The following is an 18,173-nucleotide window of genomic DNA, read 5'->3' as shown; positions in this document are numbered from 1 at the left end:
TAAAGGTCACTTCAGAAACATTTCTGTTATATTCCATGTAATTTGCTTTAACATCCGACGATAGGCAATGAATATCTGAAATGCTTGACAATAATACATAGAACAAGATGTCCAGATCGTGTGTGTGGAGCCGTGGTGCGGCAGTACCAATTATTTTAGGCCCGCTAAAATAATCTGGATGGCCACCTTTGCCTGGTTCAGCCTTCCATCTGTGCACAAACTGTATCTCGTGCCCTCATTGGTCATGTGCGCCGTTCGTGTGGTTTGGAGGAGGGGCTCTGTAAGGAAGTTTGAAGGAAGGGGCCAGGATTTTTTTCGGCTGGCTACTTTCAATTCTAGCGCTACTCGGCTGGTTTCTCCAATTCTTAACTACCCTACCTTTAATGTTAAATAAAGTTAATTTAAAGACTGAGCTGCTTTACTTTATTATGCATAAAGTCGTGTTTAATTACAGGAACTGGATGTTTATATACAGGCCGGCTCTAGACAATTTGGCACGCCCTAGGTGAGATTTGAGCTGGGGCCCCAGCCAGAGAATCGTACAATAGAAAATAGTAAAGATCAATAGAGTATCCAAGGAACACCAATGGATATGGGGGAGGGACGTCATCCTTTGTAGGGGGGTCCGGGGTTATGCCCCCCGGGAAGAATTTTTGACATTTTAAGTAAAATGCTCAATCTTGGTGCACTTTGGAGCAATGATTTACTTACTAGATTCTGTGGGTACAAACTCTAAGACACCCATATGAAAAAGATCGGTTTTACATTCTTAATCAAATAAGTATGTGAACATAACCTAATAACCTGACCATAGCCAATAACAATATAATTAACTTATTTATTTTTGTTGTTCTTCATAATCTATTGACCTAATACATTTATATTTGTGTATATTTTAATCTCTCCATGTTTTAAAACAATATTTGGTTACTGTCCTTATAGCATACAGAAATGAGTATACCTGCATTTATATTGGGTGCTTTGGATATTTGTTTACATAAATGTGATCAAACCGTTTTGAGACCCACTGATGATAACTTAGACGAAAGTGAACTACTAAACACTCAGATCTTACCTCACTGGAGCTGTAGTTATAGCTCTACTGCTGAAGTGACCTCCCCACATTGTTGTAGAATCTACTTCTTATATCCGTTAGAGCAGGCTAGCACCAGTTCTAATAACAACTCCAGCGCGGTACCGGTGCCGGCCCTTCTCTTTCTTCCCTCGCTCGCTTCCACGCTCACTCGCACATTTGGCTGTTGAGCTGGGGGCGCCAGATTAAGCCAACATCCCCCTTTCATCCACTTACAGCGCCCATCGTACAGGACAAATGAAAAGTGTAACCGGGGTGAAAAGGTGTTACACTTACTTAATTATGAATATTGTTACATCAAGGCCGAAAATTAGGATGAGCGCCAATGGTCAAAGGTGTTTTTCTACCAGCGCAGCGCCTCCAAAGATCTGGCGCCCTAGGCGAACATCTATAACGCCAGTGCTACGGGCTGGCCCTGATTATATATGTATAACACTGACTCTCTGTTTTTACAGGTGTGTGTCTGCAGACTGTGGAGAGTGAAGGTTACCCCTCCCCCGTTGTCATCCTGCCCTATATGAAACACGGAGACCTGCACAGCTATCTGCTCTACTCGAGGCTCGGAGACTTTCCTGTGGTTAGTCTGAGTTCAAACTATAAAAGCAGAGTCAGCGACATAAACGCACAAAGTCCCACACTTTATTGGGTTTATAAGTTCACATGACTTTCTGTAAGCAAAATGGGATCCAAGGGTCAAAATAGACGTAGCGTATTTGTTACAGTCCCCAACCACACCTTTCTGGTAGCATGCACACTGAGATCACGAAAACACACTATATGTGTCATTCCTATCTCCAGTGTTACTCATTAAAAGATGAGATGTTATTTTGGAATCGAAAACTGCTATACGCACTAAGTCCCCGAAGAGCTGGCTTGAGAAACACAAGCCTGATAAAAACAAAATTCTTACAGAATGTTGAAACATCCATGAGTTCGGCAAACATTCAAAAACAAAGTGGGGTTGGAACTTATTGTTCCCACAGGAGGAGGTTGTTAGTATCTGGAACAGGGAGCACTCGGTTCAGGCTGAAACATGGATTCTAGTGCCCTCTACTGAGCAGAAAGGGAACATCAGCCATGTGAGACTAACATATTTTTGTCTTTGTGATGTCCTGCAGTACCTCCCGTCTCAAATGCTGGTTAAGTTCATGACTGATATTGCCCGTGGGATGGAGTACCTCAGCCGCAAGAACTTCATTCACAGGGATCTTGCCGCTCGCAACTGCATGTAAGATAATCTCTGCTTCCGCTTTCTGCTTTCTCAGTTCCTGAATGTGTTATCAGTTACTCTTTCTCTTTCTTGATGAATAGATTAAAAAGCACTGAATGTAGACAAAGAGCCTGCGCTAATAGCAACTATGCTACAGATTAGATAAACATTATATTTTTTTGTATAAAAGTTTAAATTTGTAGTCCGGTAGCTTTCAAATGAATGTAGTGGAATAACAAAATGTTTCAACCATTACCTGTCTGCCCTTTCATAAATGCAGCACTGTAACTCTTGTTTATCTGTCTCAGGCTGAATGAGAACATGAATGTGTGTGTGGCAGACTTTGGCCTTTCCAAAAAGATCTACAACGGAGACTACTACAGGCAGGGCCGCATCTCCAAGATGCCGGTCAAGTGGATCGCTATCGAAAGCCTGGCTGACCGCGTCTATACCACCAAGAGTGACGTGGTTAGTTCATCTATCCTGTGTTTGTGTGTGTTTGTTTGACTGACAATGTGGGGACTACCTACTATCTGGGGACTGGTACCCACAAGGTTCACTATTTAGTTTATGTGTCGAAGGCTTAAGCTTACGGCTACAATTTAGCTTCAAGTGACACGTTGTCCTTATAGCTACAAGTGTTTAGATCCTACTGGGCATAGGGATGGATAGATGATATTGAGAAGCATTTCGAGAAGTTTCTGAGGATGTTTTGTATAACATTGTAAAAAATAGTATCTATTGGAATGGTTCTCTGCCAAGGAAGAAAGTACTTTTAAATATTGAACAGTGACCATTCATGTCTACGGAGCCCTGGAGGGTTCAAAGAGAGAAAAATAAATGAAACGTTTTACTTAAAATTTAAATTGAGGCCACGCTTTATTAACTTGTGCGCACGAGTGGTTAGTTTTATGACGAATATGTCCAGTCGCCAGGGTGTGTGTGTGTGTGTGTGTGTGTGTGTGTGTGTGTGTGTGTGTGTGTGTGTGTGTGTGTGTGTGTATGTGTGTGTTTATGAATGATAGTATCGTTCGTTCCGGTGCACTCCGGCAGAACTATAGCACTTTCTTTCACTTGGGAATACACATATAACTATGGAGAACCAGATTTGTGTAAATTACTGTTCGTGGTAATTTAAAACAAATGCCGGTGGTGTCGGACACACACAAACACACCGAACACGCACACACAGAGCGGAGCTGAGAACAAACACACACACACACACACACACACATACACACACACACGCACGCACGCACGCACGCACGCACGCACACACACACACACATCATGCGCCCCGGTGACAGGACATCTCCTTCATAAAACGAGGGGGAATACTCTGGTAGTTCGATGTGTGTAGAGGTGTGTGTGGTTAAACGTAACAGCCTCGATCTCTATTCAGCTGTACTAATGAAGGGAAACACAGTGAATTAAACAGTAAAAGGCACAGCTCTTTGCAGCTGGTGCTGCTCTTCTCAGATTCTGCTGAGTTACACGTTACTGCCTCCAGTGCCCTGTACGACGAAGCCAGTTCAACAGACCCTGGATATGTTTGATTTACCCGTCTTAACTAACCCTAACAAACGCGATGTCGCTAAGCGGTCCTACGAAGCTGGTTATCAACTCAGTAAATCAACCAGGGTTTCTCTGTCCGGCTGAGAGCGCGTTCACTTCACAGGGACGGGGTTAGCAACATTTCACCAATCACAAACATGGAGACGCGTGCTGACAGCGCAGCGTCATACTTCATGAATTAATAGTGTAAATAGCAAATCCTGCTTCGTAGTACAGGCCACTGGTGCCGCAGAGATTTCATAAAGTGAAGGAGGTTTTCCTTCTATAAAACAGCTGTGGGCAGCAGATACTGTGAGTCACGGACAGGAATCCCTCAATTTAAATAAAACGAGGCCACGCTTTATTAACTCGTGCGCACGCTTTATTAAATCGTGCAAACGAGAAAGTCAAACGTGGCCACGTTTTATTTATTTTTCGCTCTATGAACCCTCCAGGGCTCCGTACATGTCTAAGGGGCTGTAGTACAAAAAAATATTTCAGGTAACTATTGGTTAAAGTTTATCAACATAGTACAGAGTTAGACATGCAGCTACAGTAATGCAAGACTAAACAATGTCCTCAGAAGTTACAAAAACAGCATTATTTGAAAAATAAACTGCTATCTGTTTAATTTTTAAATGTAATCGTTCTCTTAAAAACTGATAGCTAGCATTATTTCAATAGCTTCATGAAGACATAGCTCTGATGTTTTGAGCCAAATGTTTCCATGTGAACAGTAACAGCTGATACTGCATGTATTCCTGAGGGGCCCGTTCGCGTTTCCATGCACATGTGAAAGTCTTCATGCTGCGTAAGCGCTAAAATGAATGTGCATTCTTTTGTAAGTAAAAATAGGATTTCCATAAAGCCTAGAAAAACATGCCTGTGTTATTTCTATAACCAGTGTTTGACCAGTGAAGATTGATGTTTGAGAAGTGTGCGTGGCAAGGCGTGTAAACCCTAAAGGAATTTAAACTTCTTAACCCTTTGTTAATCCTTTCTATTTCCCATTTCTGTCTCCCTCAGTGGTCGTTTGGAGTTACCATGTGGGAGATCGCCACGAGAGGCCAGACTCCGTACCCTGGGGTGGAGAACAGTGAGATTTATGATTATTTGAGACAGGGAAACCGTCTCAAGCCGCCTCCAGATTGTCTGGACAACATGTGAGTGTGGACTACTTAACCTTCACATTCTTCATAAAGAACGTACTCAGCTGATGATATAGTATCTTGGAAATCTTTTACCTCCTGTTGAGGATTACATTTTTGCCATTAAGTCAGAAAATGTTTTGAATGTTACCTACAGATTATTATACACAGTTTAAGAATTTAAGTGAACCTAGATATAGAATTCCTAATACGAACAGCTTGTATTTTTTTATGGGATTTCTTATTTCATATTGAGAAGCAGTCTTTTGCTTTATTTTAAGTAAACACATTACCAAACAGGTTTAATAAGTTCATAACGATGTGCAAGGAAATTCCCCCCAAATAATGCATTACTTGCATCTAATTTCTAATACTAAAAACAGGAAACATTTGAAAGATTTTTCAAGATCTACAGCAAGAAACAAATGCATTCAGGAGTAAAAATTACGATTTTAAGAATAGTTATTCTAACTAATATACTGTTTGTGAGGAAAGTAAATAATAATTTGTATTTGTATTTAATGAATAAGTGCCAAATGAAGTTTTCCTGTCCTAGATATTCCCCTAGATAGGCCCTGTTCACTATAATGTTTTTCACAGTCTTCCACAATGTGCTAACATTAATGACATGTCCTCTCCTCCTCTCCAGCTACGCCCTGATGTTCTCCTGCTGGCTGCTGAGCCCCAAGGACCGGCCGTCCTTCGAGGCGCTGCACTGTCAGCTGGAGAAAGCTCTGGAGGATCTGCCAGACACCCAGGATCCCGAGGAGATCCTGTACGTTAACATGGACGAGTCTTCCATAGAGCTCGGGGCCGTCGGTGGCCGTGATCCCATGGGGGGGCCGTCCCCTCTCTGCCTGAAGGGCCTGGACTCTGTGACCACGGTGGAAGTGCACCACCCAAACCGCTACGTCCTCTGTCCCCAACACGAGACCACCCGGCCCCTCTCTGAGTCCCTGGAGAGCCTGGACATGCCGGTGTCGTCTGCCACCGCCACGCTGCCTCAACAACCGTCCTGCCATTCCACCCCCAACCCAACCCCAGCGCCCACCCCGACTGTGGAGCTGCTGGAGTACAGGGAAGGCTCTAGAAAAATGCCGTGGCAGTGATGGCGTCACCCATAAAAGTCTGGCCAAAGTGTGCCATCCTTAAACCCCGGTCCAAGAAGTAGATCCTCTTGCTACTGACTGCGTGAAACCTAAAGTGCCCCTAAGTAGATATTTTTGCACAAACACACACAAAGCATTCCAAGGAAGTGAAGAATTGGGATTATTTCCTTTGTTAACCCTTATGCTTCTGTTTTGAGCACATTTCCAAGAGAGTGTGAAAAGTGTAGCCAGAGGGACACTGTTACCAACGGGGTGATCTGGTTTAGAGCACATGTCGTTGAACTCGTACACTGCAGCACAATCAGAGAAACCCAACTCCCCGTCGCTATAGCAATACAACTACCGGTACACAGCAGATCGATCTCCTTCACTTGAAGCTCAAGAATCTGATCGTGAAACCAGCTCAGACACTGCCAGCCTGAATCTACAACTAAACAAACTCAGCAGCTTGGACGCTAAAAAGCGCTAACGTGGAATCCCTGATAACTCAGCAAAAAGAAAACTGAGGACTGAAGAAAAAATTGACAAATGTCTGCCTACATTGATACCGTTTATGAAGGGCGATAAGGAAGGTTATTTTGAGCTACATATTTCTTCTACTTTGAGCTGTGTTTTGTCATGATGATAAGATTTTCTCTCCCCACAGAAAGCCGACTGAAGTTAGAAGACCTTTGCCCTTAAGCTACAGAATATGAATGAAATTGAAATTTAAACAACTAATTAATAAAAAGAGACCATCATCTGCAAAGAAAATAACATTCCACTCAGGCTATAAGAGCTGGTTCGAATCCGAAATCTCCATTTCCGTCCAAATGTAGCGCTACTAATCCCAGACACTTTGCATTTAGCACCTTGAGCCATTTTCAGTTCACACAAGGCACCTCTTTCCTCTCTAACAACCTGTGAAAGTCCTGATTCAACTAGTCGATAAATCTTCGTCTTAACTCAGGAAGCGGAGAGTTAGACTTTGTAGGTACTGGTCCAATGAATAGGGTACAGATAATCCAGGGCAGATGGATGACTGAGGATAGGTACGGACAGGATGGAGTTATCCAGGGCAAACTGTGGGATAAGCTCCTCCCCTTTGCTTTTGGCTCAAGCACAGTGTTATTACATATTTTGTAAAAAAAAGAAAAATGTAATGCTGATTTTTGTATTTCTACGACTTTGCACTAATGTTGGTTTTTATATCCTTGTATGTTTGTTTATAGTTTGTATATCTTTTACGCTTTTTTGTATTTTGTGTTGTTATTACTTTTCTCAAGTCATCTTGCGGCATCTCGCATAAAATCTTTGCATATAAAGGCAGAGAACGAAGCCTGTGAAAGCATATCAGGGCGATTCTTTTCTGTAAATGTGCAAAAGACTGGGAAACATGACTAACCTCGTCGTCTGACATCTGACTCTCTCTTCCTGGGATATTTCCATTTCTCGAGGTTCAACACTGTAAATAGAAGTGTGGTACCACACAGATACAAAGTGTGTATATCCAAACCTCTGCTTTGAGGTCCACTAGCTGCAACTTTGCATCATGCATGCACTTATTCTTTATATACGTTTATATATATTTGCTTTACTTCATGATTTTGTAATTGGAATGGACCATATTCCTTCACACTTTTTCTGAGAATTGGCTGTGTTTCTCAGATGTTTACATCAAAGGTACTCAATTACAACACAGTATATAGTGTAGCATTACTGAAATCATTGTTAAAGGGCCCATGTCATGCTTTTCCGGTTATTACCCGTCCCCTTGTGTGTTATGAAGGTTTTTCTGCATGTAAACGGTCTGCAGAGTCACAAACCCTCAAAGTACACCCTGTAGCGAGTAAAACTCTGAAACAGAAAAAACCTGTCTATGCTGCCCCAGAACGCCTCGTTGGAGATTTCTCTTTTTCCGTTGTTTCCTTCCTGGGTTCTGTGACGTGTTAACACCCAAATCAACAACAAATTACCGGATTGGTCCATTTGGGCCAACAAGCCGTTTAGGACAGAGAGTGAATACCTGGTGAATACACATACTTTACAGAGATGCTGTATGAGAAACCAATGTGAGTTTGGAAAAGTGCACAATTTAAATCTAATCTAGTAGTCTAGTCTCAACAATGGAATTATGATCAGTAGAAATGGCCATGACATGGGACCTTTAAGACAGATGTAAAGTTCTCCTAAAGCTGCATTCACATGACACATGATTTGCTCTTTGCTCAGCCACTAAAGTTTTGTTTCTATATTTATGTACCCTGCTAGTATGCGGCACCACATACAGCTTTCATTGAATTGGTTGCGTATCAAAAGATTATCATTAAATGTGGAAAAACTTAAAATAATTTGAACTTTTGAGTACCACTCGGCGACAATCGCGTGACGCCGAGGGTAGAAACACAACGTCAGCACAGCCGTATTACTGCTTTTCATGTGAATGCAGCTGAAGACATGTGCTACTGTATTCTCACTGAGGAGTCATACATTGTTTTTGAACAACAGAAAGTGACACTGGGGCACTCCTATAATTTGGTCTGTATAAATACTTCGATGCTGACTCATACTGCATTACATAAGCATTGTTTTTGAAACATTTTGGTCTTAAACCTTTCTTTGTGGAAAAAAAGACTTAAATTCCTTCATGATTACAGTCTGGTCAGCCTTAAGTTTTTACCTTCAGTGCCTTCAGAGAGCCGGTGTTCTGCTTTGCAGTGAATGTCTGTTTGGATTGTGATTCTCCTGTAACAAGTTGGGAGAAGACTGTACTTTAACTGCCTTTATCTTGTGACTATCATGATTTGTAAAGTTTTATATACCTACCTACAGTATTTTGTACAAGAAATAAACATGTTTATCATGAATCAGCCCTGAGCTTTTATGTGTTCAATATTAAAGGTGCCCTATTATGCTCATTTTCAGGTCCATATTTGTAGTTTGTGCCTCTCCTGTGACATGTTCAAAAGCCCTTTCATTTTTCTCATACTGCCGGTGCTGCATCACTTCTTTTCACCCTCTGTCTGAAACCAGAGCGCAGTCTGCTCTGATTGGTTATGTGTTCCGGCCCTTAGCCTATCACAAACAGTGTGTTGGAGCACAAGTGACAGTAAGGCCACTTTCGCAGGGGAGTAAACAAAGGAGTCCAATGCAGGCATTTCAGGGGGAGTATGTGGGAGAGAAACTCCCTCTGGAGGGAACACAGGGATTTTAGCCTTTGCAGACCATTTACACAAACAAACACCTATAGAACACACTCCAGGAAGGTAAAACCCCAAAAAGCAGAATAGGGCCCCTTTAATACTATTAAACATTTTTTTTTGTTTATTTACTCAACAATACAGCAGATGTTGAGATCACTGTTGAGGTTGTCTGGTTTATTATCGAAAAGCAAGAAACTGCTAATAAACAACACAGTGTCTGACATGTCAGCTAACAGCTGAAAAACACTTGAAATGTTTGAATAATGTTCAGAAAGTATAGTATCTAATAAGGGTGTTTTTCCTCAGAAGTGGATGTAGGAGATCTGCACGTCGCCATCTATCTCCAGCATGTCCACCTCATTGAAGGACTGCAGGCGGTGGACAAAGTCGAACAAGTGCTGCCCGTTCACAAACACTTTGAACCTCTGGTTCCCGCAGCGGATCGACATCTGAGACACAGAGGCAGAAAATTAAGCGGATTATAGGCCTGCAACAATTATTTTATATTATCAGGTAATTGTTTTGGCTATAAAATATCAGAAAATAATTTAAAACGTCCAATGTGGTTAATCAAAGTCCACTTTTAAATGTCTTGTTTTGTCAGCCCAAAACCCAAAATGATCAACTTTAATGTGATACAACATTGAACAGAAAAGACCAGAGGAAAGAAGTCCTATTTGAGAGGCTGTAAACAGCATTGTTCTTCAATATCAAATAAAATCATATACAGTATATCAAATATCACAAAACTTAAAAAATTGTTTTCTTTCCATGGACTAAAGTAACGATTAGTCAAGTCCAGTAGTTTGACTAACGGCCCGTCCACACACAGGCATGAAAAAAATCTTGAAAAATCTTGATGCTGGTCATGTCTGTAGCTTGGCGATTTCACGCGCCCAAGGCGACCAACAACCAATCAGGAATCTCCCAGGAATCTCCCGCCCGCCCCCGGCATACAAAGCCTGTCCATTCAATGTTAAAACGAAGTAAACTGGATATAAACTCCCCAAACAGGTGAAAACCTAACAGTTTCACCAACTGTCTCTGCCACCTCCCTCCATGCCTGGTTCCTCCGGTTTAGGTCCCGGTAGGTGGACAGAGAGCAGTCGTAAAGGACAGGGACATTTCCTACAGCGATGATTAATTTATCCTCCATTTTATGACATATGGAAAAGACCGCAGCGATATCTGCATACAGTACACGCGGTTTGATTGGCTAGCGCTTGCACTGGCGGGATTTGCATAAACGGGATTTGATTGGCTGATGCCAGCTTTGAGCATCAAAAGTTGAACATTGCTCAACTTTTGATGCTCACGATGCTTGCAAAGCCATGCTCCGCTCCCCAAAATGCAGTTCGGCGAAGATTAAAAATCTTCGACGTCACCCCATTCAAGTGAATGGGCGAAGCTTTGAAATATTTTTTTCATGCCTGTGTGTGGACGGGCCGTAATCAAACTGCAGGGTACTGGATTGCAGCTATCCAATGTGAAATACATATTTAGAACTAAATATGAGGTCAGTGTGACAGATTCTACTTACATCAAAGTACTGTCCCTCCATGAAGGGGTTCATGTTCATCTCTCTGTCCTCCTGGCCCCAGGTCCCTCCGATCATGCTGTTCCTCACCACGACCCCCTCCCTTACCCGGGGGTTCATGTGGAAGGCGATGTCCCGAGATCTGCTCACCAGGAAGTTGATGCACAATCTGCAACACACAGAAATCAGTGTGATCGATGTCTGTTTGCACTCACACTCTAATGACGTTAGTGTGTGTAATCACTAATAACACACGTGTTGGCTCCATAGGGCAACATCCCTCTGACGATGATGGTCCTCTTAGGGTACATGCCTCCTGGGATCATGTTAGAGTACGGTATGGGCTAAAAACACGAAGCAAAAACTCAATTAGACAGGTAATATCCAAACAAGACTGAAATTCCACAGCAACACTGGTGGCCCTGTGAGGCCGGATTCTTATAGGAGACAGTTCTACTGGGTTTATCTGTGCACTGATCATTTTGGGACACTTAACTTGCCAGGCTAAGTTTTAAGATGTTATACTAAGCTCAGCCTTCAAATGCATTTAACGGAACAAATAACTTCACAGCTTTGAGCAGAATGCCACAGGGGACATCTTTAGTTACGACAGTGAAATGAAAAATGAATTTGCTTAACTTGAATGAGTTCATTGTTTTGCCACACAAGGTCAAATAGCAGAGCTTCAGGTAATTCACTGTATTATCAGTGTTGGTGTGCAATGAGGTCTGATTGACTAGACACATGTAATGCATTCTGTTCTGTTGCCACAAGAGGGCAATTATTGCATGTTTTAAAATAGAAGTTGAAAATAGTTGTTTGAAAGACCATTGTTTAAAGGTAGCCCAATGACGCTCTTTAGGCTGCCATTGCTGGTAATAGAAATGATCATCATCCCCTACAAAGCAGAATGGTATTTAGACCCACCCCAGCAGTTCCCCCATCAGCTGTGGTGCAGAGCAACTGAGCTGCCGCCACAGGTGTCAACACCTACAGTAGTAGCTGGTGGGCAAAACAGGCAGCAAATACACCAAATACTATTAAAAAGGTTAGTGAACTTCAAATGAGTGTTGACCAAATTGTACTTACAGGGTTGTAGACTGGCTGCCCGCCCATGCCCTATAATCAGAGTAACAGATATAATATTTAAATTGGAGTAGCAGAAGGAATCAAATATACATAGGGCTTTATTATCTCATGTAGTGTTCTCACCGGCAGGTTTGATCCTGGGAATCCACCCTGACAGGAAAAAAAAAGTAAATCAACTGAATAAGATATGTTGTTCACACAAACTACTTTTTTATATACACATGCTATGAACACATGATGTAAGTCAAAAATAAATCGGTTATAATAATATTTTTGACATACCCCCATACCACCTCCCATGTCTCCTGGATAACCTCCCTGTAAAGAAGCACATGGTATTGTTCAGTGATTTGTTGTGAATTATTGAGACTTTTTTTGAAGTTATTTCGAGATACATGTGGCATTGGTGAAGAGCAGAAATAGTTTATACTTATTTTATTATTATTATTTTTTATAAGAAATGTATTCACCCCCATGCCACCGCCTGGACATCCTCCCTGTTGAAAAGAGGTAAATGTGTCAAATTCTGTTTAGTGATGTATTTCATTTAGTTTGACAAAATCTTCAGCCTAAATGTATTTACTTCCATGCCTCCTCCCATGCCTCCTCCCATACCTCCTCCCATATCACCTGGGTATCCTCCCTGTGTATCAGTTAGAACGAGCAAGGAGAAGTGAAAATGATGCCCGCTGGTTCTCATATATTTACAGTATTTTTGAAAGGAAACTGCACTTAAAGACAAACGGAACATACCCCCATGCCACCTCCTGGGTACCCTCCCTGTTAAAAGTGGTGACCATGTTACATCCAGTCCAGTGCTGATTTGAATTGCATTTTCATCTTTATAGTATACTTACTTCCATGCCTCCTCCAATGCCTCCTCCCATACCTCCTCCCATACCTCCTCCCATGCCTCCTCCCATGCCACCTGGATATCCTCCCTAGAAGACCAAACAGAAGTGTAAAACTAAACAAACATCACAAAACCAATAAAGACAATCTTTGTAAAGTACACATACAAAAAGTTGACGAACACTATTTGTTTACCACACAATCATATGTAATACTATGCATGAATACACTTGCTAACAACTCTTCTGCAAGTTCTACTACTGGCACTATTTTTGGCAGCAGTTTGCATTAAAACTTGTAAACATGTAACAGTAGGGTTTATATATTTAACAGTTGTAATAACAGGGCATTTGCTGCAACTTAATATTACACATTTGTCATTGAACATTAAAGTTTAAATTCACATTTTTATATTCAAACCTAGCAAGTTGAAGCAAGCACACACATTTATTAAACCCAGTATTAGCCCAAAGCATTATTCTGAAACAGCGGGGACGTCACACCCCAATGACGTTTATGGTCTGGATGCGAACATCTCCTGCGATCTGCATGGCACGAACCCTCTGCACGGGGAGGCGGTGCTCGAAGGTGTAGAAGTCATTCCCGTCGACTTTGATCTGCAACAGGATCATCAAATGTGCAGCAGAGTTGGCCATCAAATCAAATCAAGTTTTATTTACATAGCACATTTATAAAGGATTTTTGGTCGAGCCAAAGTACTGTACATATAATAAAAATAGCCTACAGCAGAGACACTTTACAGCGAATACAATAAGCACAGATTGTGCCATGGCATTTGTGTGGTCCAAAAAGTAAGAGTAAGAAATGCAGAGTGAATATGTTTAAATGTTACTTCTCAAAGCTAAAAACCACAAACAATCCTGCCGTAGAACAAAAGCTTAAAAAAGTTCAACTTGTCTTTATCAAAAGATGACAGCTTACTATAAATCCTTAAGTAAAAAGCATTAAGTAAATGTTTTTATAAAAAACTACAATTGAGTTATTATTGGTCAACAACTATATCTCCTGTGGATGCCTATAAGTGAAAGTCTGTATCCTTAATGATGAGTGACAATGATAATACTTGAAAAAGAATAACAAATATTTCTTTATTGCAGAAATTAAGTGAGTGTTAACAAATATGTTAACACTGAAAATGCCCTTATATGTTCTTACATCTACTTAATTGTTCCTTGGGGTCAAATATTGACATTTTGTCTCAACTATCAACCTCTGATGCCTATGCGCAAAGCACTCTTTAGAATCTCTATCTGACACACCAGGTCTACGGTACGGTATTGAGGTGTATGCAAGCCACTTAAATAGAAAATGTAAAAGCTAAATGACAGGTAATGAATGTGTATTGCATAGAACCATTCATTAAAGGTTTAATAGAAAACATGTTAATGTGAAACAGGGGGTTAATCTAAAGTGGTACACAGAGAACATTGTGTTAGAGCTCCTGGTTGTTCTGACCTCGTAGCCTCGTGAAGTTGCCAGGATGACCATTTCGAAGGCTTTGCCTTTACAGAAGGGCATATCATGAGTCTTGTGCTCACTGCCCCAGGATCCCCCTTCACACGAGTTGAAGACCACCTTGTCCCATCCGTCAAATCGAGGGTTGAAGTGGAGGGCGAGGTCGCTGGACTCAGACTCTCCACATAGCAGGTTGATATAGAACCTGCCAAAGGAACAGCAGAGACATTCTGTCACTGAGTCCTCTAGTGACTGATATGTTGGATTAGTGTTAGGAAACAGAAATGCAAACAGTGCAGGTGGGGCAGACTGGAAATAAATCTCTCCCAACAAAAGAGCCTAAGATGTTACGATACAGTCAGGTATGTGCAGTGTTTACCTTGCCTGTTAATGGCCTGTAAAATGACCTCTGATATTACCATTTTGAAAAAGGAGGTAATAAAAGTGGAGTGATATTAAGCAATGCAAAGAAACCTGCTCCACCCAGATTACACACGGTGTTCCAATAGTAAAAAAAGATTTTGGTTGAAAAGTGCAATAAACTTATACAAGTGGACCTTGAGTTGACATTTTTTCAAGATTAAGAATTATTTTCGAGATAGGTTAGAGATGTAAACTCACCTGGTAATATCCTCAGGAATGGACCCCTGGATGTAGATTGACACACCCTCCCTCAGGCCCCCATGAATGGGCCCCAGATAGGGAATATTCTGTGCAGTGCATAAGAATATTAATCCACACTGTGCAACGCTCCCAGGCTCGCAAAAATAAATCACATACATTAAATATGCAGTAAATAAGTATTTTACAAATGTAAGTTCTGGAAGATATTATATATATATATATATATATATATATATATATTGTACTCTTTTAGTTCTTTTTTGAGATTATTTTCTTTTCTAACCCTAACCTAACCATATTTTAAATTAGTTTATTTTCAACTCTTTTTTATTTCAAATGTTGGCAATATTTTGTTTTACATCTGCTGCAACTAAAACATTTCCCAAATTGGGATCAATAAAGTATATTTTAACTTATATTATATTATTTGGAGTGTCCATAAAAATGTGTAGTTTGACTTCACTGTTTACAATCTTTGGATGCAGTGTCGGGAAAGAAAGTACGGTACATTTACTATACTATACTTTTGATGGTTTTACCTTCCCTATTGTAAAGACTATATGTGTTTTTATTAACATCATATTATAATTATTTCACAAAATAAATGTTGTGCACATGTTGCTTTTTTAACAAATCCAATTAATCAATTAATGTTAATTCAAAGAGAGCATCCAATGATGACTGACCAGAATGGTAGTCAATCAAGCGTATTTAAATTAACAGCTTGATGCATCCAACATATTTGATCTCTAGTATGTGAACACAAAATATTCCCTATGATATAATGTGTTCAATTCAATAAAAATTGTCTGGAAAACAAGGAAACATAAAGACGCGTTCAAAATATTTCCAGCAACAATTTTACCGGCAGTGAAAACCCAAGGGAAAAATGGGCACAGGTCATATGCATGGCACTGACTGGAGACCACCATCACTACCGCGGTTTAAAGGGCACACTTCCTCAATGACACTCATTTTCTTTAGGTGTGGTGAAAACTGAGCATTTTTTTTTTCTTAAGCATGCACTAGATAGTTTCTTGAAATTGCAGAGTAGTGCAAGAGTGTAGGAACAGATAGTGCGTTCAATTTGATAGCCTAACAAGAATGCTATACGGGCATATTCCCTGTGTAACACACATTATACAGAGGGCTACCACAGTGTCTCTCCTACAGCGGCTTATCCCTGCAATGCCTCACTCAGCAGCAGATACTCACAGGGCCGTAGATCGGCTGGTAGCCAGGAGGAGCAACGAAGGACATGGCAGCAGTCAGTGGGACGGACAGACTCAGGAGGGGGTCAGTCAGGAACTGATCTATGTGGGAGTCCACATTTTATACAAGTGATGAGGGAGGGGCAGAGCAGGGTACCAAACCCAGACCTGCATCACCGTGTTTACTTTAGAGGCACAGGATGCAAAGTGTCCATTGACCGAGAAGAGGAGTGGCACGGTTCAACAAAACGACAGTGTTTGTTTATGTGAGGCGAGAAAAACCAACCTGGCTGAACAGCTTTTGAAGCAACAAGTAACCCTTGAATGGCAGGAGAGGAAGTACTCAGATACTTTACGTAAGAAAAAGCAATAAAATAAAAGTGCATGAAAAAGTGATGCATTGTAAGGGAAGTAAAAGTACACAAGTATTATCAGCTAGCTAGCTTCCCCAAACTAGCAAACATTGCAATAATTTCCCCTCAGTGTAACACTGTCATATATTAAGTTTCCATGTTATTACTACTGATATATAACTAACTATCTAACTAACTAACAATTTCATATTTTGTATATATGGCACTTCATAAAAACGTATATTTGAAAAGCTCTTTACATGTTTTGTCTGCAAAATCTCAATGTGTTAATGAACTGGTACCCAAAGCTGCAAATAAGAATAATGGAGTTAACGTATCCCTCTGACAATTAGCAAAGTAGAAGTATAAATAAGCATGGATTCCTGAACCTTACACAGTGAGAAAAAACTGCCATTATTCCTTTATTTTATCAGAGGATTTGTTTGTGGTGGAAAAGACTATAAATCTTGAATTTGAAGTGGAGGGCTGTGAATGATGCCAGTACACTAAATCAGAAACCAGATATCGTTTTCTTTCTGAAGGGAATTGTAGGAGGGTCTATGTATGATTCATAAAATATCCCCCCGCCTGCCTAACTTAAGGCAAACAGAAACACAAGTAACTCTTATCTAGAACTCACCTTTATATACATCATTCCTGGAGGCAGTATGCAAATTATTTACGAAGTCAGCATACAAGCTGTTCATATGCACTCATACATAATCTGTCAGGAAACAAAAGCCTGTCTCACTGACACATGGGTGTTTCCTTTCATGTTTACAGCGCAACAATCCACTTTTGGTATTTGATTAAGATAACGTGCCGTAACGATTTGTCAGGGGATTGGTTAAGTATGTAAGGCTGTCCATTATTAGTGGATTATATGTCATTATAATGTAAAAAACTGAATTTGACTTTAAAAATACATGTACTTATGGTTTCTGCATTGTGACTCTAAAGTTGTATTGTTTTAATCTAATGAATATATTCTATTGCACATATGAAAATGTTTAGGGACAGGTCAGTCTGAAAAACCACAATGTAACAAATAATGAAACACAATATTCCGAACAAAGTCATTAACTGTATGTAAATGTACTAGAGATGTCCCGATCCGATCACGTGATCGGGGATCGGAGCCGATCACGTGATTTTCAAAAGATCGGAATCGGGAGAAAAAAGATCGGGGATCGGGATTTTTTTTTTTTTTTTAAATACTTTTTTTAAATGTTGTATTCAATGTTACAGAACAAAAATGACAATGGTCAAGTCTTAAAGTCATCCTGAGGCCTTAGTTTTGGTTTCAAATTACAGAACATCATGTATGTGTTGCTTCTTTGGGGCTTGTTTTCATAGACCTGGTTGCTTATTTCTCTCAAATCTGGCAACAGAGTGGGCAGGGCGCAGTGTCTAATTGTAGCAGTAAGTTAACGAGTACTGAAAGCTTTATTTTGTTTTGATCCAATGCTNGGCCTCTCATATGAAGCACACTTGCACACTTGCTCGCCTGTTCCACTCTTCGTTTTCCGAATGCCAGGAAGTATTCTTGCCTCGCTTCTGAAGCAAGTGGCTCGGAAGACATGTGCTACCAAGCAAGCGTACTCGAGATTGAGAAACACCCTCTGTCTGAAACCAGAGCCCAGTCTGCTCTGATTGGTTAGCTGGCCGACTCTGTTGTGATTGGTCAACCGCTTAGGCTAAGGGGCGGGACATCTCTATCACGTACAATGTGTTG

At 40.8% G+C, this 18,173-nt stretch overlaps 1 protein-coding gene across 1 annotated transcript; it reads right to left on the bottom strand.

Annotated features, from left to right (window-relative positions):
* Window positions 1-9,621: 9,621 nt before the first annotated feature.
* LOC104963770 (galectin-4-like) lies at window positions 9,622-16,159 on the bottom strand. Its single transcript, XM_010792412.1, is given in 10 exon segments — window positions 9,622-9,745; window positions 10,837-10,866; window positions 10,868-11,002; window positions 11,089-11,177; window positions 11,923-11,952; window positions 12,046-12,072; window positions 13,278-13,391; window positions 14,251-14,455; window positions 14,872-14,960; window positions 16,090-16,159. Coding segments are annotated over 10 exon segments (807 nt in total). The 5' UTR covers window positions 16,135-16,159; the 3' UTR covers window positions 9,622-9,702.
* Between the last annotated feature and the right edge of the window lie 2,014 nt (window positions 16,160-18,173).

Source organism: Notothenia coriiceps, unplaced genomic scaffold, assembly GCF_000735185.1.
Source record: "Notothenia coriiceps isolate Sejong01 unplaced genomic scaffold, NC01 NC01_scaffold00036401, whole genome shotgun sequence".
In the NCBI taxonomy this organism is placed as follows: Eukaryota; Metazoa; Chordata; class Actinopteri; order Perciformes; family Nototheniidae; genus Notothenia; species Notothenia coriiceps.
This window is presented reverse-complemented; position numbering and strand designations above follow the sequence as displayed.